This window comes from Mytilus trossulus, chromosome 8, assembly GCF_036588685.1.
Source record: "Mytilus trossulus isolate FHL-02 chromosome 8, PNRI_Mtr1.1.1.hap1, whole genome shotgun sequence".
In the NCBI taxonomy this organism is placed as follows: Eukaryota; Metazoa; Mollusca; class Bivalvia; order Mytilida; family Mytilidae; genus Mytilus; species Mytilus trossulus.
The window spans coordinates 65,405,496-65,429,954 of record NC_086380.1 but is presented as its reverse complement, the minus strand read 5'-3'; the positions used below and the strand labels follow the sequence as shown (position 1 = coordinate 65,429,954).

The window sequence follows — 24,459 nt, the reverse complement described above, 5'->3', positions numbered from 1 at the left end:
CTTTTCAAAGAAGAGTATGCATTTTGTTTTTTACATGCAATTATTTGCAGCAACGTCCGATCATAATGGAACACTAAATCCGATGACATATTTAAAGAGATTGCATAGCTCTTTGCATGTCATAGAGAAATTGCAACACTTGTGTTTGTGGTTTGAATATTGGTTGTCGCAAGGCTTAATGTAAGTACCTATAGGATAAATCGTTTAATTTAAACATTTAAAAGGAACGATTGTAAGATAAACAATCATTAATATATGGAGACAAGTTATAAATGCTTAACAAATAAGTGTGAAAAATATTCTTAATCTAAAAAGCAAACAGAAGAAACACACACTTCATCAAGTAGTCTTATTGCCGTATGAGAAGTTATATTGACCATTGATTTTAATTTGAAATTTAAGCCAAAAAAGGGGACATGTTATGGCCTTATCATACATATTCCTGTACATGTGACCAACTTTGAATGTCCCTTTTTATTTTATTTTAATAGTTAATCAAAATAGTTTTCAAGAAGGGTAATGAAGAATGATAAATTTCGCATTTATTGTTGTTTATCTAACAAAAGACAACAAAGTTAAGCCATTAAAAATAAAATAAAATACGTCACCACACTACATGTTCAAGTTGCCAAAGCACCACAAAATGATATATATCGATCTTGCATCAAAATATCAGCAAATTATAAATAACATCATACAAAAACACCTTATAAAGACATGCCATAACTTTTTGTATTAATTTCTGTTATAAAAAGCTTGTTCCCCTATATCAGTAAAAAAACACATAAATCATTGTACTTGATATTTATTGCATCCGATTATTGAACATACAATTCAAGTCTTTACTATCTCATTAACAGAGACCCAATTAAAAAATAATAGTCATTGATTCTTTTGTCAGCTGCATGTAGTTCTGACGAGTCTTTGGTATGCTGAGCGTTTCCGACATCTGTAGGTATTTTGGTATTCCAATGCTCTTCCATTGTTCTCATATATCAAAGAAGCCATGACAAATCCTCGACAAAGTCACCATAAACAGTTTTGCCAAGTAATGTTTCCACCTGTTTAAGTCCATTATCTTTTGCATAATCCAACGCTGTCTTTCCAAATACATTTTGCACTTGGATATAAGCCCCTTTATCCAGTAAATGTTTTACCAATCGCATGATATCTTTCTCATTTGCCTTTGCTTGACAAGCATGCATTAGAACAGTTGTTTTTAAAGTGTCCTCAAAATTTAAACAGCGTTCTGTCTTCATTAACATTATTGCTTCATCAAAATTAACATCGATAACGCTATTCAAGATTGATACTTTCCTTTCAGATAGTGGTTTTCTGGAGTACATATTTTGTCTCTTTAGCTTTTTCATCATTCTTCTCAATAAATTCAGTAAACCCATGTTGTATAAATAATAAGGTACAAATTAGCGACAGAAATTTGAAGATTACTTCAGATAGAATGATTTAATCGTTCAGGTGAGAATCGTTTATAAAGCATTGCTAAATCCATATTTAACTTTTCGTCACACCTATCCAGTGGTCGACACTTTATTATAAAAATAATTCTAACACTTCTACATCTACGAATAGTATTGCCATTTACGAATGGTCATCAATGATATTTGAATTGTGAATTTTTGTGCTGAAAATACTATATCTATTGTTATGACAATGTGGTGCTAATGAAGGAAACCTTTGACTTCTTTCTGTATTTGTAATTTAAACAGATGACTAAGGATAAAATCTAGTTGCAACTATTTAGATTTTGAATATCAATAAACTCATAAACTCATAAATACCAGGATTTAAATTTTGTATTTGAGCAGGACGCGAGTTTTGTTTACAAAAGATTCATCATAGACGGTGGAATGAAAAATGAATAAAATGCCAAAATAATGATCCAAGTTGAAGAGCATTGATCACCAATAATTCGTTAAATTTTGGCAGCTACAGTTAAGGTTATCTATTCCTGAGGTAGAACATCAGTACAACTTTATTATTTTTTATGGTTAGAAAGGTAGCCAAAAACATTACTAAAATAATAATAACAAAGAATCAACAACATGTCGCCATAATTTTTTGATATTACGAATTTCTATATGACGTACCAAGTCAGGAATATGACAGTTGTTATCCATTCGTTTGATGTGTTTGGACTTTTGATTTTGCCTTTTGATTTTTGATTTTCCTTTTTGAATTTCCTCGGAGTTCAGTATTTTTGTGTTTTTACCTTTCAGCTACATTGTATGTGTGTTTACAGTGTCACAAGTGATTGCAATCCTACATCAAACGAAAGCAGCCAAAACCATTACCTAAATATTAATACAACGAATCAACAACATGTAGCAATAATTGTTTCATATTACGAATTTAGATAAGACTTATATTTCAGCTATGTTGGTTTACAGTGTCACAAGTGATTGTACACAGTAATCACATAAATTCACTTAAATATCTGGTCGATCCAGTACTGTACTGCACCTAAATATGCTGCTTATATTAAAAAAAGTGACAGTCAAACTCATAAATTTAAAACAAACTGACAACGCCATGGCTAAAAATGAAAAAGACAAACAGAAAAACAATAGTAAACAACACGCAACATAGAAAACTAAAGAATAAACAACACGAACCCAATCAGAAACTAGGGGTGATCTCAGGTGCTCCGGAAGGGTAAGCAGATCCTGCTCCACATGCGGCACCCGTCGTGTTGCTTATGTGATTACAAATCCGGTAAATAGTCTAATTCGGTAGGTCAAACATTTTTTGTCAAATTCATGAAAGGGAAGGGGATTGTAGTTACGACGTAAGGAACATATCCGTTTAAAGTTTGTTTCGACTTGTGAGTTTTTAAATCGCTGTGGTATCTATTCGCCCCTCTATACATACCTGATTTTTACATCTCCTTTTTTGAATGTCCCAAATGAAGGATAATCCAGAAAGGGTCTTTTGGACGCTTACAGTTTAAAACATTTAGTTTTTCTTTTATATCAGTGAAATTTCCGATGTTGTTGTATTTCTTGATGTTCCATTATGATTTAGTTTGTTTTCATTGTTCCTAATGTGACTCTATATGTGTCCGATTTTATAAACTGTTGTTTTATTTTGTGTCAATAGAATTTGATTGGGTATTATTCCTTATTGTTTAACTTTGAGTTATGATGTATTTATTGCAAATCAGGCGCCCCTATTAAGTCTAAGTTAAAAAAGTTTTGCTTTCATTTTTGTGTGGTAATAGAATTGGATTGGATCGTATTCTTCATCGTCCCGTTTTATTGGTATGTATTCATAGCACATCATGTGACATTTTCTGTGTTCGATATAATAAACTGTTGTTTTATTTTTTGTGTCAATTGAATTGGATTTAATGTTATTTCTTATCCTTCCATTTTGATTTATTATGTATTCATTGCAAATCAGGAGTGTGGTAATAGAATTGGATTGGATCATATTCTGCATTGTCCTGTTTTATGAGTATGTCTTCATAGCACATCATGTGACATTTCATGTGTCCGATATCATAAACTGTTTTTTTTTGTGTCATTTGATTTGGATTGGGTGTTATTTCTTATTCTTCCATCTTGATGATTATGTATTCAATTCAAATCAGGAGACACTCTTATGTCGAACTTTATAAAGTTTTGGTTTCATTTTTATGTGTCAATAGACTAGAATTGGGTTCTGTTCCATTTTATTCCTATTCTATGAGTATGTATGCATTTCAATCAGGAGAAACTTCTTATGTCAGAGTTTATAACTGTTGTTTAAATTATTTTGTGAGTATAATTGGGATAGTACCTATTCATTGTTATTCCATTTTGATTGTTTATGTATTAATTACACATAACGAGACACTATTATATCGAATTGTATAAAGTTATGTTTTCACTTTTGGATGTCAATAGACTTGAATTGGGTCCTATTCCATTTTGTTCCTGTATATATTCAATATGTTGAAAACCACAAGACACTTTTATGTCAGAGTTTATAAATTGTTGTTTAATTTTTTTGTCAATCAAATTGAACTGGGTACAATTCCTAGTGTTTCATTTTGAACGAGTATGTATTCATTGCAAATAACGAGACATTCTTACGTCGAACTTTATAAAGATTTGTTTTCATTTTTGTGTTTCAATAGCATTGAACTGTATCGTTGCTTTTCGAGTATGTTTATATTTTTGGCACACCATGAGTACCAAGTCTCGTTCATTTTAAAATCTATGCGATTCCATCAAGTTTAGACAAATAAAAGGTACATTTTTGTTTCTATGCCTATGTGTGTAGCAATTTTTTAGATTTTTAAGATAATTTTATTAACCAAACCTGGAAAGCTAGACACGATCCAAGAAAATTTTATTGTCTTTTAAATTAACTGATTCTAAAATCAAAACAAATGCATGTAAGATCCGTTAATAACCACTGCTAAATCCATATTTGAATTTTTCTTCACACGTTAGGAATTTAGCTTTCCAGTGGTCGATCTTTGATATTAAAACGAATATTGACACTTGTGAAGCTATTAATAATATAGTCATTTACCAAAGATCATCAAAATGGTTTGGTTATAGAATGTTTGAGCAGAAAATACAATAGGTGATGTTATGATGAGGAGGTGCTAATTAAAGAAACCTTTGTGAATTAGTTATTAGTTTCAGTCTAGTATTTTATACTCTTTTATTTGCTTAACTTTTTACCGCCATTATGACGTAACAATAGGCCCACACAGTCGTCACTTGCCGACGTCTTTTTGTATTTCTTAGACTCTAGTAAAGCATAATAAACCTTGTCTTTTGTGGATAGTTGTCTCATTGGCAATCATACCACATCTTCTTTTTTTATACTTGAAGACGCTTTTGTGTTTACTCGCCTTTATAATCAATACGTCCGAAACAATTACAATTCCTTGCGATATATTGATTTTTTGATTTTTCTGTCATATTGTCCTGTTAATATCAGACTTTTAAAAAATACTGATATATGTTTGTTTTCGATAGTCCTCACTTTGGTGTTGACATGAATATCAAGTATTTGGTCATTTTTATAAATTTACCGTTTGCAAAAGTATGAATTATCGAAATACTGAGGATTTTCTGATCCCAGACATAGCTGACATAGCCGTTTTTGGCCCAACGTTTTAGATTTTTTTGTTCTCAATGCTCTTCAACTTTGTTCTTGTTTTGGCTTTCCATCTTTTTTTTTATCTGAGCGTCTCTGCTGAGTTTGTAGACGAAACAAGCGTCTGGCGTATACAATTAAAAGCCTGGTACCTTTGATTACTTATTTCGGCCAGGTGTTTTCTTTGTTTTGTTTGTTTGTACGTAATGATTAACACATTATCAATTGAACGTGGCGGTAATTGAGAACTTTTTACTGTACAGCGCTCATACATGCTTTTTTGTCTGTACAATGTCAGTCTGTTATCGGATTATGATTTTGAAAAACAAAACATTTCGTATATGTCGCCCCCTTATATATTGCTTGCTTTTAAACATTCGCCTTTAAAGTTTCTAATGAAGGATGAACCAGAAAAGCGTCGATTGTAAATGAACGCTGGTATGACGCTTTCGTTTTTTTGGTCAATAAAATTGGGTATTGTTATATTCCGTATTGTTCCATTTTAATTATATCAAAAGAAACCATGAGAAATCATCTTGCATAATTGGGACTTTTCATACGATTCCACCACTGCATCAAGATACAAAACTTATCTAAGTCCATTAGATGTTGGAAATTGGATGAATGATGATTGATATGTTACTCTTAAATTTCTATTTTATTTGTACTAGCTATTAGTACCTGCAAGATCTTATATATCTGTTCTTTATGTCTATATTGTGAAGTATTTATACAGTCCCTGTCATAATCTGTTTGTACGTTTGTTTAAAGTTTGTTTTTTGTGATTGTATCAATCTGATGACTTAAGCGGGTTTTAACTTGTTCTTATTGTAGTTATTTCCCTTAAATGATTTGTTATAAATAAAGCATAATGTTTCCATTTGTTTTTTATCCATATGTGTCATGTCGTGCCATTTAACCTCCACCATTGTGCACACTCTCGTATCATTTTGATTTTGAGTTGGTTATAAGACAAAAAATATTCATTGAGAACAGTTAATCTTATGGGACAGAATTGATGCCTTCTATATTGTTCTGAGATTGATGTCAGCCTGTGTTTGTCTTGAAAAGCATTATCGACATGCTTTTAAACATTGGAGTTATCAAATAAGAAGACATCTGTTGGCTAGCAAAAGGTGTAAGTTTAAAATAATGGCCGCTTTCTGTAATACTTCTAGAATAAAACCCTTTTTTCTAAACCATACACAAAAAAAAAACAGACGTTGGAATAAGAAGACCAAACACGTCATGGAAAATGAATGTTTAATTTATCAGATTAATATTTAAGATACTGATACAATTATTGTAATCACCATGCCCATTCATCGTTTAAATAAAACATGATTTGTTTGAATTTTTATCTTTTAAAAAGACCGCCAGTTTGAGGGAATTATATCGATTTCCCCTTTTTTGAAAATTAGAAAAGCTTGTTTTCTATTCATTGGATTTGTTTGAGCTTTTGATTTGGCTATTTGATTAAGTACTTTCCGTGGATGTTTTTTTTTAGTTATTTGACATTTTGCTGATAGATGCAGGTATTTTGTATAATCCTAGCTCAGTGATATCACCAAATTAAAACTGTTGAAATTTTTTATTTTTATCACACTACCTGCAATTGTAGTCATTTTACATTGAAATATAAACCACCAACAGGTTACACAGCTTCAACAGACTGATGGCAATACTCATGGAAGTTTCTGATATAATATGTCTATTCAAACCCGCAAACATTTCAAAAGACGTAACTTCTTTCCAAGAAGGGTCTGCTTACAAAAATGCAAATGCTATCAATATAAGAATAAGTTGTCATCGCAAATCAATACAAACAACAATTTCCTTTCGAAAATGAAAAAAAATACTCAGATTGAACTTTTGTATTTGCGTCAGACGCGAGTTTCGTCTTCTCATCAGTGACGCTCGAATAAAAAAGAAATATAAAATTGAAATAAATTACGAAATTGAGGTGGATTGACGATCAAAAGTTCATAAAAGTTTTGACAAATACAGCTATATTTAACACCACCACGTTATGTATGTTTGTATGTGCCTGTCTCAAGTAGGGACACTAAATTATTGGTTGTCGTTTGGTTATGTGTTACATATTTGTTTTCGTTATATTTTTGTAATAAATAAGGCCGTTAGTTTTCTCGTTTGAGTTGTTTTACATTGTCATTTCGGGGCCTTTTATAACTGATGATACGGTATGTTCATTGTTGAAGGCCTTACGGTGACCTATAAATATTAATTTCTGTGAAATATTAGTCTATTGTAGAGAGTTGTCTCATTGAAAATCATACTACATCTTCTTTGTTTATGGTTATCTATTTCCGAGGTAGAAAGCCGTAGTATTTCATAAATTTAGATTCATATTAATGATCAATTATAACTTTTGTCAAAACAGAAGAACTACTGTGCTGGTGATACTGTCGGGGAATAAAATCTCAACCAGCAATGGCATCTACACAGTGGTTGTATAAAAGCACTCATCATAGATAGCAATATTTGATTTTTTTATGTGCGCCGGACGCGGGTTTCGTCTATAATCACTCACCAGTGACGCATTGAATGAAACAGATAAAAAGACCGAATAAAGTCCGAATTCGGAGAGCATTGAGGACCAAGTACTCAATATCAAAATAATGAAATATAACAGTATTTTTTATAATAATGACCATATGGATGATAATTCATGTCAGCACAGAAGTGCTGACTACTGGGCTGGTGACACACTTGGGGGAAAAAACTCCACAAGCAGTGGCCTCGACACATCAGTTGTTAATTAACTGTTTATAAATACCAGAATTGGAATAACGTGTTTGCGACAGACGCGCTTTTCGTCTAAAAAAGACTCACCAGTGACGACCGAATAAAATAAAGATAAAAAGACCAGGCAAAGAACGGAGTTGAAGACAATAAAGAACAAAACATTCATTAAAGTACTGCCTTAGACATCTTAGAATATCCATTTCTGAGGTAGAATAGCCGTTGTCTCAAGACATATCTTCGGGTTGTTTGCTCATGCAAGCAATGCACCACAGAGAGAGTTGTTAGTAAAAGACAAACAACAAATTTTCCCAATCAATCAACCAAAGAGAAGAACTTCAGTTTACCAATTGTTACTGTTAGTCAGAGAAGTGGCAATTTATAGATCGTGTCTGTGTGTGTTACATTTTAATGTTGTGTTTCTGTTGTGTCGTAGTTCTCTTATATTTGCTGTGTTTCCTTCTGTTTTACTTTGTAACTCGGATTTGTTTTTTGTCTATCGATTTATGAATTTCGAACAGCGGTAAACAACAGCCGCCTTTCTTTACTAAACATGTCAATATCTACAACAAGTGATTACTGTCGATTTAATTAACTTCGTAGTTTATACCAAAAGAAATGGAAAATGTATCAATTGAACACAGGCTATGCCCCTGCTTGCATGCATATCGTGTAAAATGATAAAGGAACAACTGAAGAATGGTAAAAGTGATGCTACCAAAATTTGTACTTGATCTGAGCTTTGTGGTAATAAGTGCTGTCTACAAGTTTCTTAAATTCGATTGGGTCAAACTTAGTTAGAGATCAGGGCCCAGTTGTTCAAAAGTGTCGTTAGGCTAACGATGTCGTTAAAGTGTCGTTAACGTGTCGTTATAATTTAACGATAATGTTAAGTGTTGTTTAAAAATATTATCGTTAACTTTTGTGTTAAAACCTCGCTAACTTTAATCACTTATTTACCCATGATTAAATGCTAACGACTGCGTTAAACATGGCTGGCCTAGCATTGTTCAATGTTCCACCACAAAGAAGACCACGACATTTTCGCAATAGGGATGGCTTTTCTGTAGAGTTTAGTGATGAGGAGTTAAAGGCAAGATACAGATTCAGCCGACAAAGTATCATGGTTATCTCGGACCTTGTAAGAGATGACTTACAGAGAGGGACACACAGAAACCATGCACTCACTGTGGAACAGCAAGTCATGGTTACCCTAAGATTTTTGGCCAGTGGAAGTTTTCTTCAAGTTGTTGGAGACACACTTGGTAAGAATTTAATTGGTTTTATAATTATATTTGTATTCATTCAGTTATTTGTTTTTAGTGTTGATAATATATTATCGAATTTACCGTCGATATCTTTGTTGCCAATTTCTTATTTAGTCATCATGGTTTTAATAAAATAAAAAATCTCCTTTTAAAGGGTTGGACAAAGGCACAGTGTCAAGAGTTGTACAGGACACTACGGCTGCATTGTGTAAGAGGCAGAACGAGTTCGTTAAATGGCCAAGAAGCGACGCAGAAAAAAACAAGATAAAGGCTGGCAATTACAGAATTGGAGGGTTTCCCAATGTTATTGGAGCCATTGATGGGACGCACATACGTATCCAGGCACCTACCATTGATGAGGCATCCTATGTCAACAGGAAAGGTTACCACAGCATCAATGTGCAGGCTGTGTGTGATGCAGATGGTATGTTTACAAAAGTGTAATGTCCCTTACAGCAAAAACAAAAATTAAAGGGAAGCAAGTCAACCAGTTCCTTGCAAAACTCGTACCTTGACAGCTCGTACCTTATTTGAACCATTGCATACCTGAACCATTCAAAATACAAGATATATGCATAAATACGAGTGCTGGTATATTGATAATAGTTTTCATGTGTTCAAAAGAATTTGCAATTCTATAGCATATTAAGTGGGACTGTCTCTTAAACTAAGTTGCAGATGTGTTTTTTATCCATGACAATTTAATTTAAGATAAATAGAGTTATCCCTCTTTGTACTGGCTCTATCCTACCAAGTACTTTTTTTTTATATTCATGTTTCCCTATTTGTTCTTAATCATATTTAATTAGTAGCAATTTTGTAAGTTAGATTGCATGTGTTGTTTGTTGGGATATTGTATGAACTTTGTAATTTGGAAAAGAAAACATGTCCTATTTTTTTTGGTTTAACTAAATTTGCTAGTTGAGAATTTCATGTGCTCTATAAAGAATTCACTATTTTCACTGTTCTCTTTTACAGGAAAATTTACAAATATCAACACATCATGGCCAGGAAATGCACATGATGCACACATCTTTAGAACTTCACAGGTAAATCAAATCTTCCTTCCATTAATTTTTTATTGTTATCGTTCACAATAAATTTATGCATAATCTTTATTAAAAAAATAATGTGTCTTGAACAAGTTAAAAATTTAATGTGTCTTAACAAGTTGAAAAATTAGTGCTGATGAATTATTTTCAATCAGTTATGCCTTTTGGAAAAAAAGGATTAAATATATGGAATATTACAACATTTATAAGGGCCCTTAATTATGTGTACAAATATTGCCAGATTTTTATGAAGTTTATATTGTACACTTTATAATCAATACTTTTGATGCGTTTCAAAATCTGAGTAATTAATTTTTAAAAGAGTTTTAGAACAATTATTTATATTGGCAATTCAATAACATTTCATTATTTGAATCCTTTAATTAAGAGACATATAAATTGTTTTATTTATTGCCCTTGTATCTTTAATAGATAACATATAGGCAATGAATAGAATATTCTATATGGAATTTTCTCACTGTTGAAGGCCGTGCAGTGACCTGTAGATGTTAATCTCTGTGTTATTTTGGTCTCTTGTAGAGAGTTGTCTCATTGGAATTCATACCACATCCTCTTTTTTTATATATTGACTATTCTTTAAATATTTTTATTTCTATCATCCATTAATTTACATAACAATTTGTCCTGTGGAAACATAGTTGTGTTTTACATATTCTAATTTCATTGTTAGGTATGTACACACATGGAAAGAACACCTAATTGGGAAAGTGGCATCTTACTTGGGGATAGTGGATATCCATGCCGCCCATTCATCATGACGCCTTATGCCCGTCCTGCAAATGAAGACCAGACAAGGTTTAACAAGCATCATGCAAGAACAAGATGTGTAATAGAAAGGACATTTGGGAGATGGAAAAGGCGTTTTCATGTACTTCATTCAGAGGTATTAATCTAATTTAAAAAATATTAAAGTTAGGGAACAAGTATTAAAGGCAGCAACCATTTGATTTTCTGGGGGGGGGGGGGGGGGGGGGGGTGGGGGTGGAGTAGCTATGGTTTTTTTGGGTGAAAAAAAGTTTGTTTCCAGTTTTTAGAGAAAAAAATAATTTGTTTTTGACCCTGAGAAAAAAAATAGTTTGTTACACCCTCAGCTGCCACTATATGTAATGCTAACATTGAATGAAAAAAAGTGCTTTCGACTAGTCGCCGAAAAAAATTAAATTGAACATTCTTCCCCAAAGGCGAAAAAAAAAATGGCAGAGAAAAAAAACCATAACCCCCCCCCCCCTCCCAGAAAATCAAATGGTTGCTGTGTTACTACTGGATGGACGGAGAAGTGGTAATGTTTTTTTTTTACTAAAAAAAAGCAGGTTTATGAATACCCTTTATGACTTAACATGTTCAATTCTAAATAAAGAATAATTTGTTTCATTATACAGTGTCAAAAAAAATAAGAACTGAAATTTCAACAAAAAAATGCATGTATATAATTAGACTATATGAATAAGCAAATGTGATATAAGTGCCAAGAAGACAACTCTGCAAACATGTCACAATGTATAACAGAGGCTGATTTAAAAATTGGGCCCATTTCTGGAAAAAAATGGATGATTGTATACCAAATCACTGAAGCGTTACCACTCTTAGTGAGTAAGTGGACCCCCCCTTCTGAAAATTTCTAGATCTGCCACTGTATAGAAAGTTAAGAATTTTTGTCAATTATTCGTCCTTCAAGACAGAGCCTTGTATAAAAGTAAACAGCAAGCTGTTAAGGGCCCAAAATTCTTATCTATAGAAAATTTAAAAAAAAATTAATAACAGCAACACTTGACAAACATGAAACAAAACGCTCAACAAAGATTATGGAAGAGTTTTAATAAGACTACTAATGTCATAAGTTCATATTTTTTTTAATAAATTTTAATAATTTTTTTTAACTTTATTTTATAGATTCGTATGAAACCTGAAAAGGCATGTAGTATTATCATGGCTTGTGCCATTCTGCACAATAAAGCTTTGTGTATGAATGAGCCTGACCTGCCAGAAGATCAAGAAGAGGAGATGCCTAATGTAGACGCAGTGTACAATGGAGCCAATGATGGAAGGAGAATTAGGGATCACATCACTCAGATGTACTTCACCAATTAAATTCACACATTAAATTCTTAATTACCTTTCCACATTATTTTGTTACTCTTTATTTTTCTAGAGGTAGAAGTTATGCTTCCCACATAAATTGTATGTACAGGCACTTTAGATTACAGAGTTTCAATCTGTCTTATGACTTTTGTCATCGACCTCTTTTTCATGGTTCAGCGATGGCAGTTAAGTTTTTTTGTCTGTCATGTGAAATTTTCAATTATTATTCATAGGTAAGCATGGTAAGACAGTATTTGGTCTATTGAATTATTGCTAGGTTTCATATCAATAAGTAAAATTGAGAATTAAAAAGGGGAAATATGTCAAAGAGACAACAACCCGACAATAGAGCAGATAACAGCTGAAGGCCGCTAAAACATGGTTCACCTGACCTCACCTAGGAATAAAACATATACCGTATAGTCATTTATTCAGTTTTTGTGATATTTGTAGTTATAATTGTATCTTTAAGACTTTCTGCATACATTCAATGTTAATAAGCCTCAGAAAGCACTTGATCCTATTAGTGTGGGCACTACTGTTTATAATTGTGTTACCAGTGGAAAATAAAAAAATCAACCAGACAAAGAGTCAACATATTTATATATATAATATATATTTAAGATAAACAAAACAAAGAGAGAACAACAGGTTAACATTAGAAATAGAATCTTTATATTCTACTGATCCAAGAAAGACAGCAACCCTGTAGTAAGATTGTCATCAAGCTTGCTGTGAAGTCTTTCATATAACTGAATTTGGAGGTTGGTTTTAATCAGTTTTCTCTCCAAAACTTGACACTGCTGACTGTATACATCATCAGCCGTCTTCTTCTTGGGTTTCTTTTGTGGTGGCTCCTGTTCATCAGATCTAGAAAACAAGGAGATGAAACATAAAATAGTATTCACCAGCAGGGCTCTAAAAAGCGACACTTTTCTAACAAGCAGGACATAAAAAGGGAACCTGTGTAACCAGCAGTGCATGAAAAAGCAACCCTGTTTTGCGATACACTCCTACCGCTTTAGATAGGAAGGAAATACCCCCCCCCATCCCACCCCCATCTCCCCCACCCCAGATCTGTTAAGGCTTCATAAACTTGCTTACGTTGTTGTAATAATATGATTCAACTTATAACTTTGTAATGAAACGAAACTCAATCTGGGAACATAACTACCACTTACTATAATTTAAGTTTTTGGTGAAAAAATAATTTGTTTTGGACCCTGAGAAAAAATAATTGTTTGTTTCACCCTCAGCTGCCAATATATGTTATGCTAAAATTGAAAGAAAAAACTTGTTTTCAGTTTCTCGCTAAAAAAAAAGTTTGTACAGAAAAAAAAACCATAGCCCCCCCCCGAAAATCAAATGGTTGCTGCCTTAAAAATTGAAACGATTGATGCTTTAGGTCAAGGACCACTTTTCCTTTTATGTTGGAGTGCCTTGTGCTTATTGTGAATATGTTTTATGTACGATTGGGCGAGATATAACAACAATTCTTCATAAATAGATGATCTATAGTACCAACACAATGGCGGATCCAGGAATTTTCATAAGTGGGGGCCCACTGACTGACCTAAGAGGGGGCCCACTTCAGTCACGCTTCAGTGATTCCCTATATAAGCAACCAATTTTTTTCCCCAAATGGGGGGGGGGGGGTGGTGTTGGTGGGCCCCCTGCCCCCCTAAATCCGCCTCTGCAACAATGAGGTCAGTTTAACATGTATTTTCCTGGGAGACTGAATATTTTAGGATATACACATATTATTCTTAAACATTATATGCTATAAAGGATTAATGCTGGTACAAATAAGATAATATAAAAATGGCAAATAGATGAAGAATAGACAAAAACAAAACAAAACCCATATTTACTTAAATGCCACTATATATTAATTTTTGGAAATTAGTATGGTGTTCATTATCACTGAACTAGTATATATTGTTTATGGGCCAACTGAATAACGCCTCCGTGTGTGGGAATTTCTGGCTACATTGAAGACATGTTGGTGACCTTCTGTTGTTGTTTTTTTCTATGGTCGGGTTGATGTCTCTTTGACACATTCCCCATTTCCATTCTCATTTTCATTACTTAGAGTTTACAGTATACCTAACAGTCAGGTCAGTCCTGTTCTGTACCATCTCGTGAACAACTGTCACTGGGGCTGCTGCAGGAATTGAGGCATCACTGATGGCATTAAAATGAAAGTCCAGGCGATTTCTCCATACTTCCTCCATCTCCTCATTCACGGTACTGGATTGCACATCCACACTGGACTGTGATGTGTGTTGTAATTGGTCTGAAATAGTTATAAGTACTCATTAGAACAAACTACATAAGTCTTAAAATCATTTATTCAATTTTATTCGTTCACTCTTATTTTTTTTAATTCCCACTATTTTTTCAACTCTTAAAATTGTATTTTATTGTAAGCAAAAGCCAACTTTTTATCTAAGATAGTTTCAACAAGTACACAGTATTTAAATCAAAGATATTTGCATCAGTATCACCGTGATCGTAAAATAAAACCTTGATGGTCTGGATGTTTTTTTTATTTATGAATTGTCTAGGTCATTTTCTGGTTCTTGTTCTTGACATTTTTTTGTCAATTTTTGTCTTTATTTTTTCCCCCATTATTTTGCATTCTGAAGAAAACCGTATATGGGCATTCAAAAGGGAGAATTCGGTAGACGAGGACAAAATATGAATATTTTATCATGGTAAGATATGTAGATATTTAGGGGTGACAATAGTTGTACCTTTGTGTCCTGAATGATGGATTATGAAGGATATGGTGTTGTGCATCATAGATGGAATGTCAGAACTGACTGATAAATTGAAAATGTCTTTGTGTTTCAAGCTGAGATATGAAGTTAATTCATCTCTCTCTCTTCCTCAGAGATGCCTTTAGTTTTGTCAACATAATCATTCAACAGGCTATCTCCAACTTTTGGCAATGATTTTAATGGCTGGTAATTCTGAAGATATCCTTCAATTTGACCCTTCATCTCTTTTGCTTTTTTTACTAAGGAGGAGGGCCTACCTGAAGGAAATATTACATATTACATGAGAAACTGTTTTTATGCAAAAATTAGTAAACTTAAAAATAGGCAAATAAAATCCTCTGATTATATTTATTTTTCCAAAGTAGGGCGAACGGACTCGATGAGCGAACAGACACGGGGCGAACATATTATTAGGGCGAACGATCCCGATACCGAAATTAACAGGAATAAGGGGGATAAAAGGAGATGGGTTATCTTAACCGGAGAATGTTAAAAGAAACGCATTTCATGATGAGCAAGAAATAATTTAATGCATAAAAGCAAAATTCACGATTGAATGTCATATTAGAGAACTCACAAATTGATGCATATCAAATACAAAAAAAAACGTCGTACAAAATTTACCCTTAAACACCCCCATTAATATTTTGCGATGACATAAGCGGCTTGTGTTCGGCGCCAAGGACAGCCAAGTTGCAGATAGAATCATGAATTGTAAACAAATAAGCTTCATAAGGTGAGATTTTGACACAAACTGCAGAGCATTTAGCTTATAGGAATGATTCAAGAAAGCACACAAGACTGTCATTGAAAATGTCACAGTCTACAACTCAATATTGTAACGATAAAAATGCATCTATTTTTATTTCGAAGGTCAGGGTCACAATTTGGGATTCCCCCTGTATTTGTAAACATTGCAGACGATAAATAGCCTTTTGATTAAAATGTGTCTTGTAAATTTCGGAATGAAAAGACTGTTTTAAAAGCATTATTACAGTAATTTGAAAACATTTTAAACATATATTACCTTCTGGTCCCTCAATTACAGTTTCCTGACCACCGGGAGCCCCACGGAAAGAGGCAGTGTCTTTCATGCAATTTATAATGTTTTTCTCTGCTTGGGAAGGCTGGGTTGGAGGAGGACCACCACCAGTTTGTGCTCTTTCCTTCTGTACTGTTGTAAACTTTTGCTTGGCCCCACGGGTCAGGTTTCTCCAGCGGTTTCGAACCTCTGTCTCTGTCCTGAGACACACCCCCAATGCATTCACCTTGGATGTAATTTCCTTCCACATTTCCTGTTTTTTGGCATTGGTAACCTCTGGGGAATGCTTCCCATGGAGTAATTATAGACGTGTTGTAGCCAGCTCACTTATTAAATTGCTCTCAACTGCTGTGAAATTTAGTTTTCTGTCTCTTGAAGTTTTTACAGACACATTTGCAGCCATGTCGATTAATACAGGAAGTTTAATTTTACAAAGAATTGTGGGAATTTTATTTTTTTAATCACATCGTTAAATTTTAACACTGCGTTAACTAACATTGTCGTTAACATTTTTTAAACAACAATATTTAACGCATTGATTAGTTAGCGACTGCGTTAAGATTTAACGACTAGTTAGGCTTAATCATCATTAAATTTAACGACACTTTTGAACAACTGGGCCCAGAAACAAAAATTTATCAATTCTTCCATTTGCAAGGAGCATATCTCTAGACCAATCAAAGTGACTCTTCACAATTAAAACTCTATCTGTATTTTGTGTTATTGAGCATTGCTTAAAAGTTTCATAACATTTGGTTGAAGCTAACTTAATTAAGAGAACAACAATAAAACATTCAGTCTATTTTTCCATTTCTAAAGGGGCATACATCTTAAACGGTTAAAGTGACGCCATCAAAATTCAGAGTTGATCTGTGTTTTCTCGTTATAAGCATTGTGTATAAGTTAAATGCAATTTAGTGGAGGAAAACTAAAGTACGAGAATGGAAACCAACTTTGGGTCGTTTGGACGGACGTACGTACAGACGGATACGAGTAGATATTGATAGTCCCACCGCAACGTATACGACGGTGCATAAACGTAATAGAAAATTCAGTTATCAAAACTTTATTTAAAAATTAAAACAAACCAATTGTGTAACTTAGATGTTTTAATTAAAATGTAACGCAATTTATTTTTCATCATATTCGTTGATTACCAGCACCTATATATATGCACTGACCCGAACCTACTTATTATGAAAAGTTAACTGAAGCTTTTGTTGAAAGCTATCTTTTAATTTTGTCGTTGTGAGAGATTCATTTAATGTCTCATTGCTATAATAAACATTTCCTTCCCTGTCTAATGTGAGTCTTGATTCTCCACTCTTATGTTGTCACGACAAATCACTTGCTGACTGTTTTCACTGTAGCATATCGAATACATTTTCTCTAAATACTGTGTTTTGATTTTGTTTAGAAGGCATCCCTCCAAATTTAGAATATGAACATTTCCAATTCCGCCTAAAAATATTTTATTACTACTTGCACAAACACCGTAACATGCTTCAGATGTTGAAATTGTCTTAGTATTTATGTATTGCATGTTTCTTGCGTATGGAAGGGTAACAACAGCTATGTCATCGTTTGTTTAAACTTCTACATCATATGGCATTGGTACAAATTCAATTCATGACCCATATCCATCACAGTTTTGGTATATATATAACTTTGAATCTGAATACATAAAGTTGCACAGAAGCAATTGATTGTTTTTATCAACGACTATGCCTGTGAAATTGTGCTGTTCAGAATTTTGAAGATGTAAGTCCCCTTCCCAAGTTATGCTGGTCATTGGCTTGTTAATTTTCGGGTTTGCTTTGGCTTGCTTCAACTTTGGCCATTTACGTTGACTATTACTGGGCATACTTGCTTAGTAACTAAACCAATAGATTCAATCTTTAGATCCTTTACACTATTATAGGTAAGTTCGGTATCAAAAAAAAGGTTGTTGTCATCTTTTCAATCTGGCTTTCTACTGCTTGCACTGTTGTCGCAGAACTAAAAATACCTGTTTTTTTTATCCATGTTCTTTCAGCAATTCCATATATGCTCTACCTTCGAGAACTTGAGATAATAACCCTACTAGTTGAGTCCTTTCTCTTTCAGAGTTTCTCATGTTTGTGCTTCATGCTCGATAAATCAGTAATTAAATTCATTTCAAACTTGTTAATCTGCTTCATTATCTCTTCCTTCGCTTTGTGCACTTGTTTTATTATAACATGTCCGTATTCCTTAATATTCTTTATGTTCTTGTCTCTTGTTTTTGACATGTCAAGGTTTCTAAGTCATTATTCATATCTCCTAGTGTATCTTCAAAGAATACTGAATATTTAGTATTCCTGGATGCAACTTCTATTGGCAGAACATCTTTGCATGCCTGGTGGTTTAATGGAATGCAGGATGTACAACATACCCCGCAATGCTCTGATCAATAGAAGCCAAGCGGATTTTCCTCATGTAAATCACAGTTTATTTGCGAAGGACGGTAACTTTTCCCCAACCGCTCATGAGTCAATCAAATGATGAGTCCGAAATGCTTTAAATTTCAGGATTCCATTCTGAAATAATATAAGAGATGCTGAAAAGCGAGGAAATAAAGTCCAATAACACATTGGAGTAGGTTGATTTTGAAGTTGGATGCAATGTTGTGCTGCAGTTAATAAAATGCTGTAACATCCACTATGTATCTCAATAGAAACTCTTGATTAATTTTCTGAGTAATAACAAGTCTTTTATCTGAAATTTCATGACAGTTCACTGATTACGCTCAATAAGACCAATTTAATATTTTGTTCCAATTTAGTCTCGGTATAATTAAAATTATAACCATACCGATCAAATTCATAAGTGAAATTCTGTCCGTATTGATACGGTTTGGTGAGTTTAAATAGTTTAATATACAGCCATGACCGCTTGAAATGTAGACGTTAAGTCAGTTAACCATGTTGAAAGCGTGCCCCGATCCATGGAAGTAAAAAAAATTCGATGTTGTGGTGGTTGATATTGATATACTAGTGTTTCGCCAACTTTCTACTCCAAAAGTGACTTAAAATTATTTATCCCGTTGCCTTTTATTTCCTATGAATTTAATCATATGGATAAAAACTTTAATTTTAATACTTGAAAATTGTTAATATTTATAAATGTAAGTATATTATTGACAAAAAAAGCATTATTTGGACTATTTTTTTATGAAACTTCTATTGATTTTTCTGTGTTTTGATAACAAAAATTAAGAATAACTGTTTTAAAAATATTCAATAATGTTTTTTCACAGTAATAAGAAGCGCTGTATATCGTTTCGATTCTAAAAACAACTATCAAACTGAGAGCATTTCTTTGTCCTTCATCGTTTAGAATTAACGTCGTAGTCAGCCATAAAGCACAGGTCGTAAATATTTTTTCCATTTATAGAGTGCATCAGTAAAACAAAAAGAATATAAAAAAAAAACAGAACACAATTTTATCCAGAAGAATCTAGCATTCAGTTAACTATAGCTTTTAGCAATAAATGTTTGCTGGATCCTTCAGCATGTCCAGAATTATCCTTGTGCAAATCTGGATATGACAAATTTACCTATTAGATCCAGCAAAATCAATTTGCAATTGGTGTATTCTGGATTCCACCGAATTACAATTTGTACTACATCATATACATTGCACTAAATAATGTTGAGGGAGATTTTTTATAGGAAAATAACGCGTATAATTTTGATGTGCTCGAAACTCCATACTGGATTTACCGTCATTTAGACAGATATAAGCCACGAATCAGAAAGAGAGGTATATAATAATACTTAAGTAAGTAATGAACTGCTGGTAACTGGTAGCCGCTATGTTCATATGACATAAAGGAACATATAAAATACAGTCTGCTACTGTTTTATGATAAGCACATTCTCATCAAATATTGCTTAATGTGGAAAACATTCAGAAAAAATTACTAGTTTAAGTTATATGACCTCTAAAATGCAATATTTTTATACATTTATATGTGCGACTTAGAGCATTACTTTCTCCAAAAAAATTACATATTACGTCTTTGTCTTTATTTATTATATGTCTGAACATGGTATGGATAGTTATGATAATTTACCTAGATTATGACCAGATTAGCCAGTTATGTATATCTCAAATAAAAATTAATGTCAAATAGTTCAGTACATTTTAAACCAAAAGCCAATTAAACTCACTAAAACCAACAATACTTTCATATTGTGTAAAAACAAATCATTATAAAAAGTAGATATAGTTATAACATACTTTATTCAAGCATATTCTCCTCTGGAAATATCTCATCTTATTTACAAGAACAAGCGAAAACGAAAGAAAAACTATATGCGTACCAGTAATGAAACCAAAAAGAGAAAGCTATTCAATTAAAAAATACATGTTTACCATAATAGTTTCAACATTATACACGAACCACCTTATTGTCAAATTGTATTTACTCTAAATATGTTTAGGAGTCCTCTTAATAAACCTTTAAAATTTCAATGTTGACAAAAGAGGATTGATATGGAAGCCCATTCTTGTCTACGTAACATATCTGACAAACTACCGATTAGAAACGCTTTATATTATTAAATTAACTGTTAACAAAATTTAGTATTTTTGAAAAACTAAGGCTTTTCTTACTCAGGCATAGATTACCTTACATGTAGCTGTATTTGGCATAACTTTTAGGAACTTTGGTCCTTAATGCTCATCAACTTCGTACTTTATTTAGCCTTTTTAACTTTTTTGGATTCGAGCGTCACTGATGAGTCTTTTAAGGACGAAACGCGCGACTGGCGTATATCCAAATTTAGTCTTGGTATCTATGATGAGTTTATCTATTATGTAATTTGTTAAGACTTGCATGAAGTATACATATATCTTTGCATAGGATGAAGCTGTACCTTCGGAATAAATCAACTGGTATAGTGAAAAAATGATTTCAAATGTAAAATTCTAAACATACATATATTTATAAATGATAAATTACGAAATTTTGAAAGGTACACTCATATGCGGCTTAGCTTAGCGAAAGGTAGTGCGACGTACTCAGTCAAACAAACTTTATTAGATTAACTCTCTAAGGAACGATCGTTTCCATTGGTCAATTCAAACCTTCGATCTTACACCTTCGAAAATAGAACACACATACTATAACGTTGAATGGACTGATTAATATTCACGTATCTGGTCAAGGTCGTTTAAAGCTTCCATCGACATATTCTCATACATGATTCCAATCACAATTCTACCTTTTATAAATGTGCATGTGAAATTCATTGGTTTTATAGTTTTCTGTAATTGGTAGGAAAGTTTGAACTTTAAAATCTTTATAACAGTTTTCACATCTGAATATTCAATTTAAATGTCTCCTCTAGATCAAGGGACGACATCAAAAGTTCAATGTAGGATAAAAAAACCCTCCATTTACATATTTTTTATTCCCCCCCCCTCCAGTTGCTTATCCTGCATTTTCTTTTACTCAATGGAATCGATGATTTCACGTTGTACTTGAAAAATGAAACCGTACTTTTCTACAAACACTTCATATTCTTTTCCAAGTTTTATGTATTCCACATAGCATAGCGATTTTTTTCTGATTTCGTTTACTTGAAGAAAAAAAAATCTCGAAATTGTAAGTAAATTCATAACATGTAACCAACCATGCTTTGTTAAGAAAAAACGTAGATGGCCTTGTTATCATGGCACAGGGGATGATTAAATGTAGTTTATAAACTCCAACGATATACTTCATTAGGTTTTGCTATTCTCGGTTGAAAAACGAACGTAAATTATATATTGGGATAATTAGAAATTGGGAATGTGTCAAAGAGACAACAACCCGACCAAATAAAAAACAAACAACAGCAGAAGGTCACCAACAGGTGTACATATTCATAGACCGTTGGTTTTCCCGTTTAGATGGTTTTACACTAGTAATTTTGGGGACCTTTATAGCTTGTTGTTCAGTGGCTCCGTGTTGAAGGCCGTGCATTGCCCTATCATGGTTTACTTTTATAAATTGTTATTTGGATGGGGAGTTGTCTCATTGGCACTCACACAACATCCTCCTATAACTATGTAAATAGACACAAACAGTTCTAAAAAAGTGTTTATTCATTAAATCATTCAAATGTATCGATAGAAAGGTGAGTTTCTTCTTGTGCATGCATTTAGTCATCCTTAATTTCTTGATATTTTGTTTATCAGTTTATCATACACGTTTCGTTTTGTATTTCATTTTAAATTCGAATAAATACTACATATACTTTAGCGGATAGTTCAACAATGTTATGCAGCTCTATTCTAACAGTATAAAATTGAAAGATAAATGTTCATCCATTTAAAATCGAAAACAGTACATTTATATTTAAAAAAAGAAGATGTGATATGATTGCCAATGAGACAACTCTCCACAAGAGACCAAAATTACACAGAAATTAACAACTGTAGGTCACCTTACGGCTTTCAATAATGAGCAAAGCCCATACCGCATAGTCAGCTATAAAAGACCCCGAATTCAAACAAGAGAATTGTTTTATAGCATGAAAATAATAAAAGAGGAATGTCAGTGCAAACCCTGATTAATGATTGTAATGGATTAGTATTACGAGATACTTAGTATGAGTGACTACGACATTGTTAGGATTATAACCTATCGTCAGTATGAAAGAAATTAAAAGTGGTTGATATATTCATTCGTATAAAAGCGGCACATGTATTTTATATTTCTCATCATGCAGGGTACAAGATAATTAAGTTGCTGCATGCAAAGAACTTAGAATATTACTTAAATCAAACTATCAGTATAATATTTCGACCCCACTATTTGAAGTTAATTAAACATTTATTTATTTCTTTTGACCAAAGGTTTGTAAACTATACAAATCATTGTTTTTACGTTCGTAGTAACGAATACCGTAGTTACATAGTAAATTCCATAATGGCATTGTCGGTCACCTGTGTCAATTCACGTGCACACTTATTACATTGTTGTTGTATTTAAATCTTTCGGCCAATGAAATTAGACGTAATAAGTTGTTTGTTTGTGATACGCCAGAATGTTATCAATGAACTTTCAAACGCTAAAGTCGACTGCATTTCAGTATAATAAGTATAAGACTCGCAATTATTCGATAAACAAGTTTAAATGGCGCAAATTTGAGAATTGCCATTGGCTCCACCCCCAAAAAAGGGGTTTTAATCTGGATAATAATTTCATTGGTTGAACGTAGCTAAAAGAATCGGCGAATAACAGATTAAAAACCGTTCCAGACCCATTATTTTCGAGCCGCACATTTCTATACATGGATTTATCTTTTAAACAAAATGAGTCCTTTGTAATGGTAAGTATGCCAGTTCTCCAAACAGAAGTAATTATTAAACATGTCATGCTCTTTATCACCCATAACAGATAAAACTTGACAACACATATAAAGGAACTATCACAGATAAATTATCAACATCAAATCCTTCAAATACCGGCCTTAAACAAACAATAGCATAAGTTTGTTAAAAATGATTATACAGTGAAACCTGACTAAACCGAATCCTATATAAACTGAAAACCTGTATAAACCAAACATGTTCTTAAGCACCACCATCTCAAATTATGTGCGTTCTGATACTGATAAAACCGAACATCGGTCAAAACCAAACAAAATGTTAAGTCCCGAAGAGGCTCGGTCTGAACAGGTTTCACTAAAGTTATAAAAATAAACCATGTCAATCAGAGAAGTGCATAAAAAAAGGACAAAACAAATAAACTAAAATAAAAACATCAACCTCAAATATAATTGATACATTTTGCTAATTATTGATATCTGTGAAAAATCTTTGAAATCAGACTGGCAACTGCAAATACGCGAATATATCATCCTTCAAAAATGAAAGGAACGATTGCCGAAATTGAGCCGTTTAGAGGAGAATATAAGTTAAAAAAAAGAAGTTTCTACACATAATTGATAAATGAAATGACCATCTCATTGAAATAAGTCTAACATAGAAGCCCCACGTTTAGTGACCTAGTTATATCACAAAATTTACTTAGCAATCTTTGAAAGAAAAAGAAACATGCGCTATACTAGAGACATTCATTTTGGATCTGCAGAGTTTTCAAATAAGGAACCACATCCTGTAAAAATAGGGATACCACATTGAAACAGTATAACATTTGCTGCGCACATTCTGCAACCGTTGCTGTATTTCTTTAAGATTTTTCGTGGATGACATTTTACAAGGCACAACCTTTATCCCTTTCCAACACTCCCTAAATGTTCAGTGGCATTGCCATTCTTGAATCATAAATTTTAACGTTTTACTTTCTAGATCTTTTTTAA

The 24,459-nt window shown here is 32.9% G+C and overlaps 2 protein-coding genes across 2 annotated transcripts; one reads left to right on the top strand and one right to left on the bottom strand.

The window, feature by feature from the left end:
* The first annotated feature begins 8,869 nt into the window (after window positions 1–8,869).
* LOC134727866 (putative nuclease HARBI1) lies at window positions 8,870–12,333 on the top strand. The gene is made up of 5 exons (XM_063592261.1): window positions 8,870–9,143; window positions 9,286–9,570; window positions 10,125–10,195; window positions 10,890–11,102; window positions 12,110–12,333. The coding sequence occupies exons 1-5, from the start codon at window positions 8,870–8,872 to the stop codon at window positions 12,305–12,307; spliced, it is 1,041 nt and encodes a 346-aa protein (XP_063448331.1). The 3' UTR covers window positions 12,308–12,333.
* Window positions 12,334–12,978: 645 nt separating this feature from the next.
* On the bottom strand, window positions 12,979–16,373 carry LOC134727865 (uncharacterized). Its single transcript, XM_063592260.1, has 4 exons — window positions 16,109–16,373; window positions 15,055–15,189; window positions 14,405–14,594; window positions 12,979–13,168 (listed from the first exon to the last, which is right to left on the bottom strand). The coding sequence occupies exons 1-4, from the start codon at window positions 16,371–16,373 to the stop codon at window positions 12,979–12,981; spliced, it is 780 nt and encodes a 259-aa protein (XP_063448330.1).
* Between the last annotated feature and the right edge of the window lie 8,086 nt (window positions 16,374–24,459).

Bases quoted from the DNA above. Each gene is read 5' to 3' on its own strand.
- LOC134727866 (XM_063592261.1), top strand. From the start codon at position 8,870: ATGGCTGGCCTAGCATTGTTCAATGTTCCACCACAAAGAAGACCACGA. The intron at 9,144-9,285 runs GTAAGAATTTAA...AATAAAATAAAA, and splicing joins AGTTGTTGGAGACACACTTG to AATCTCCTTTTAAAGGGTTG. The intron at 9,571-10,124 runs GTATGTTTACAA...TCTCTTTTACAG, and splicing joins GGCTGTGTGTGATGCAGATG to GAAAATTTACAAATATCAAC.
- LOC134727865 (XM_063592260.1), bottom strand. From the start codon at position 16,373: ATGTGGAAGGAAATTACATCCAAGGTGAATGCATTGGGGGTGTGTCTC. The intron at 15,190-16,108 runs GTAATATATGTT...GGCATCTCTGAG, and splicing joins TGTAATTGAGGGACCAGAAG to GAAGAGAGAGAGATGAATTA. The intron at 13,169-14,404 runs GTATACTGTAAA...CTTGTTTTCTAG, and splicing joins AGGACTGACCTGACTGTTAG to ATCTGATGAACAGGAGCCAC.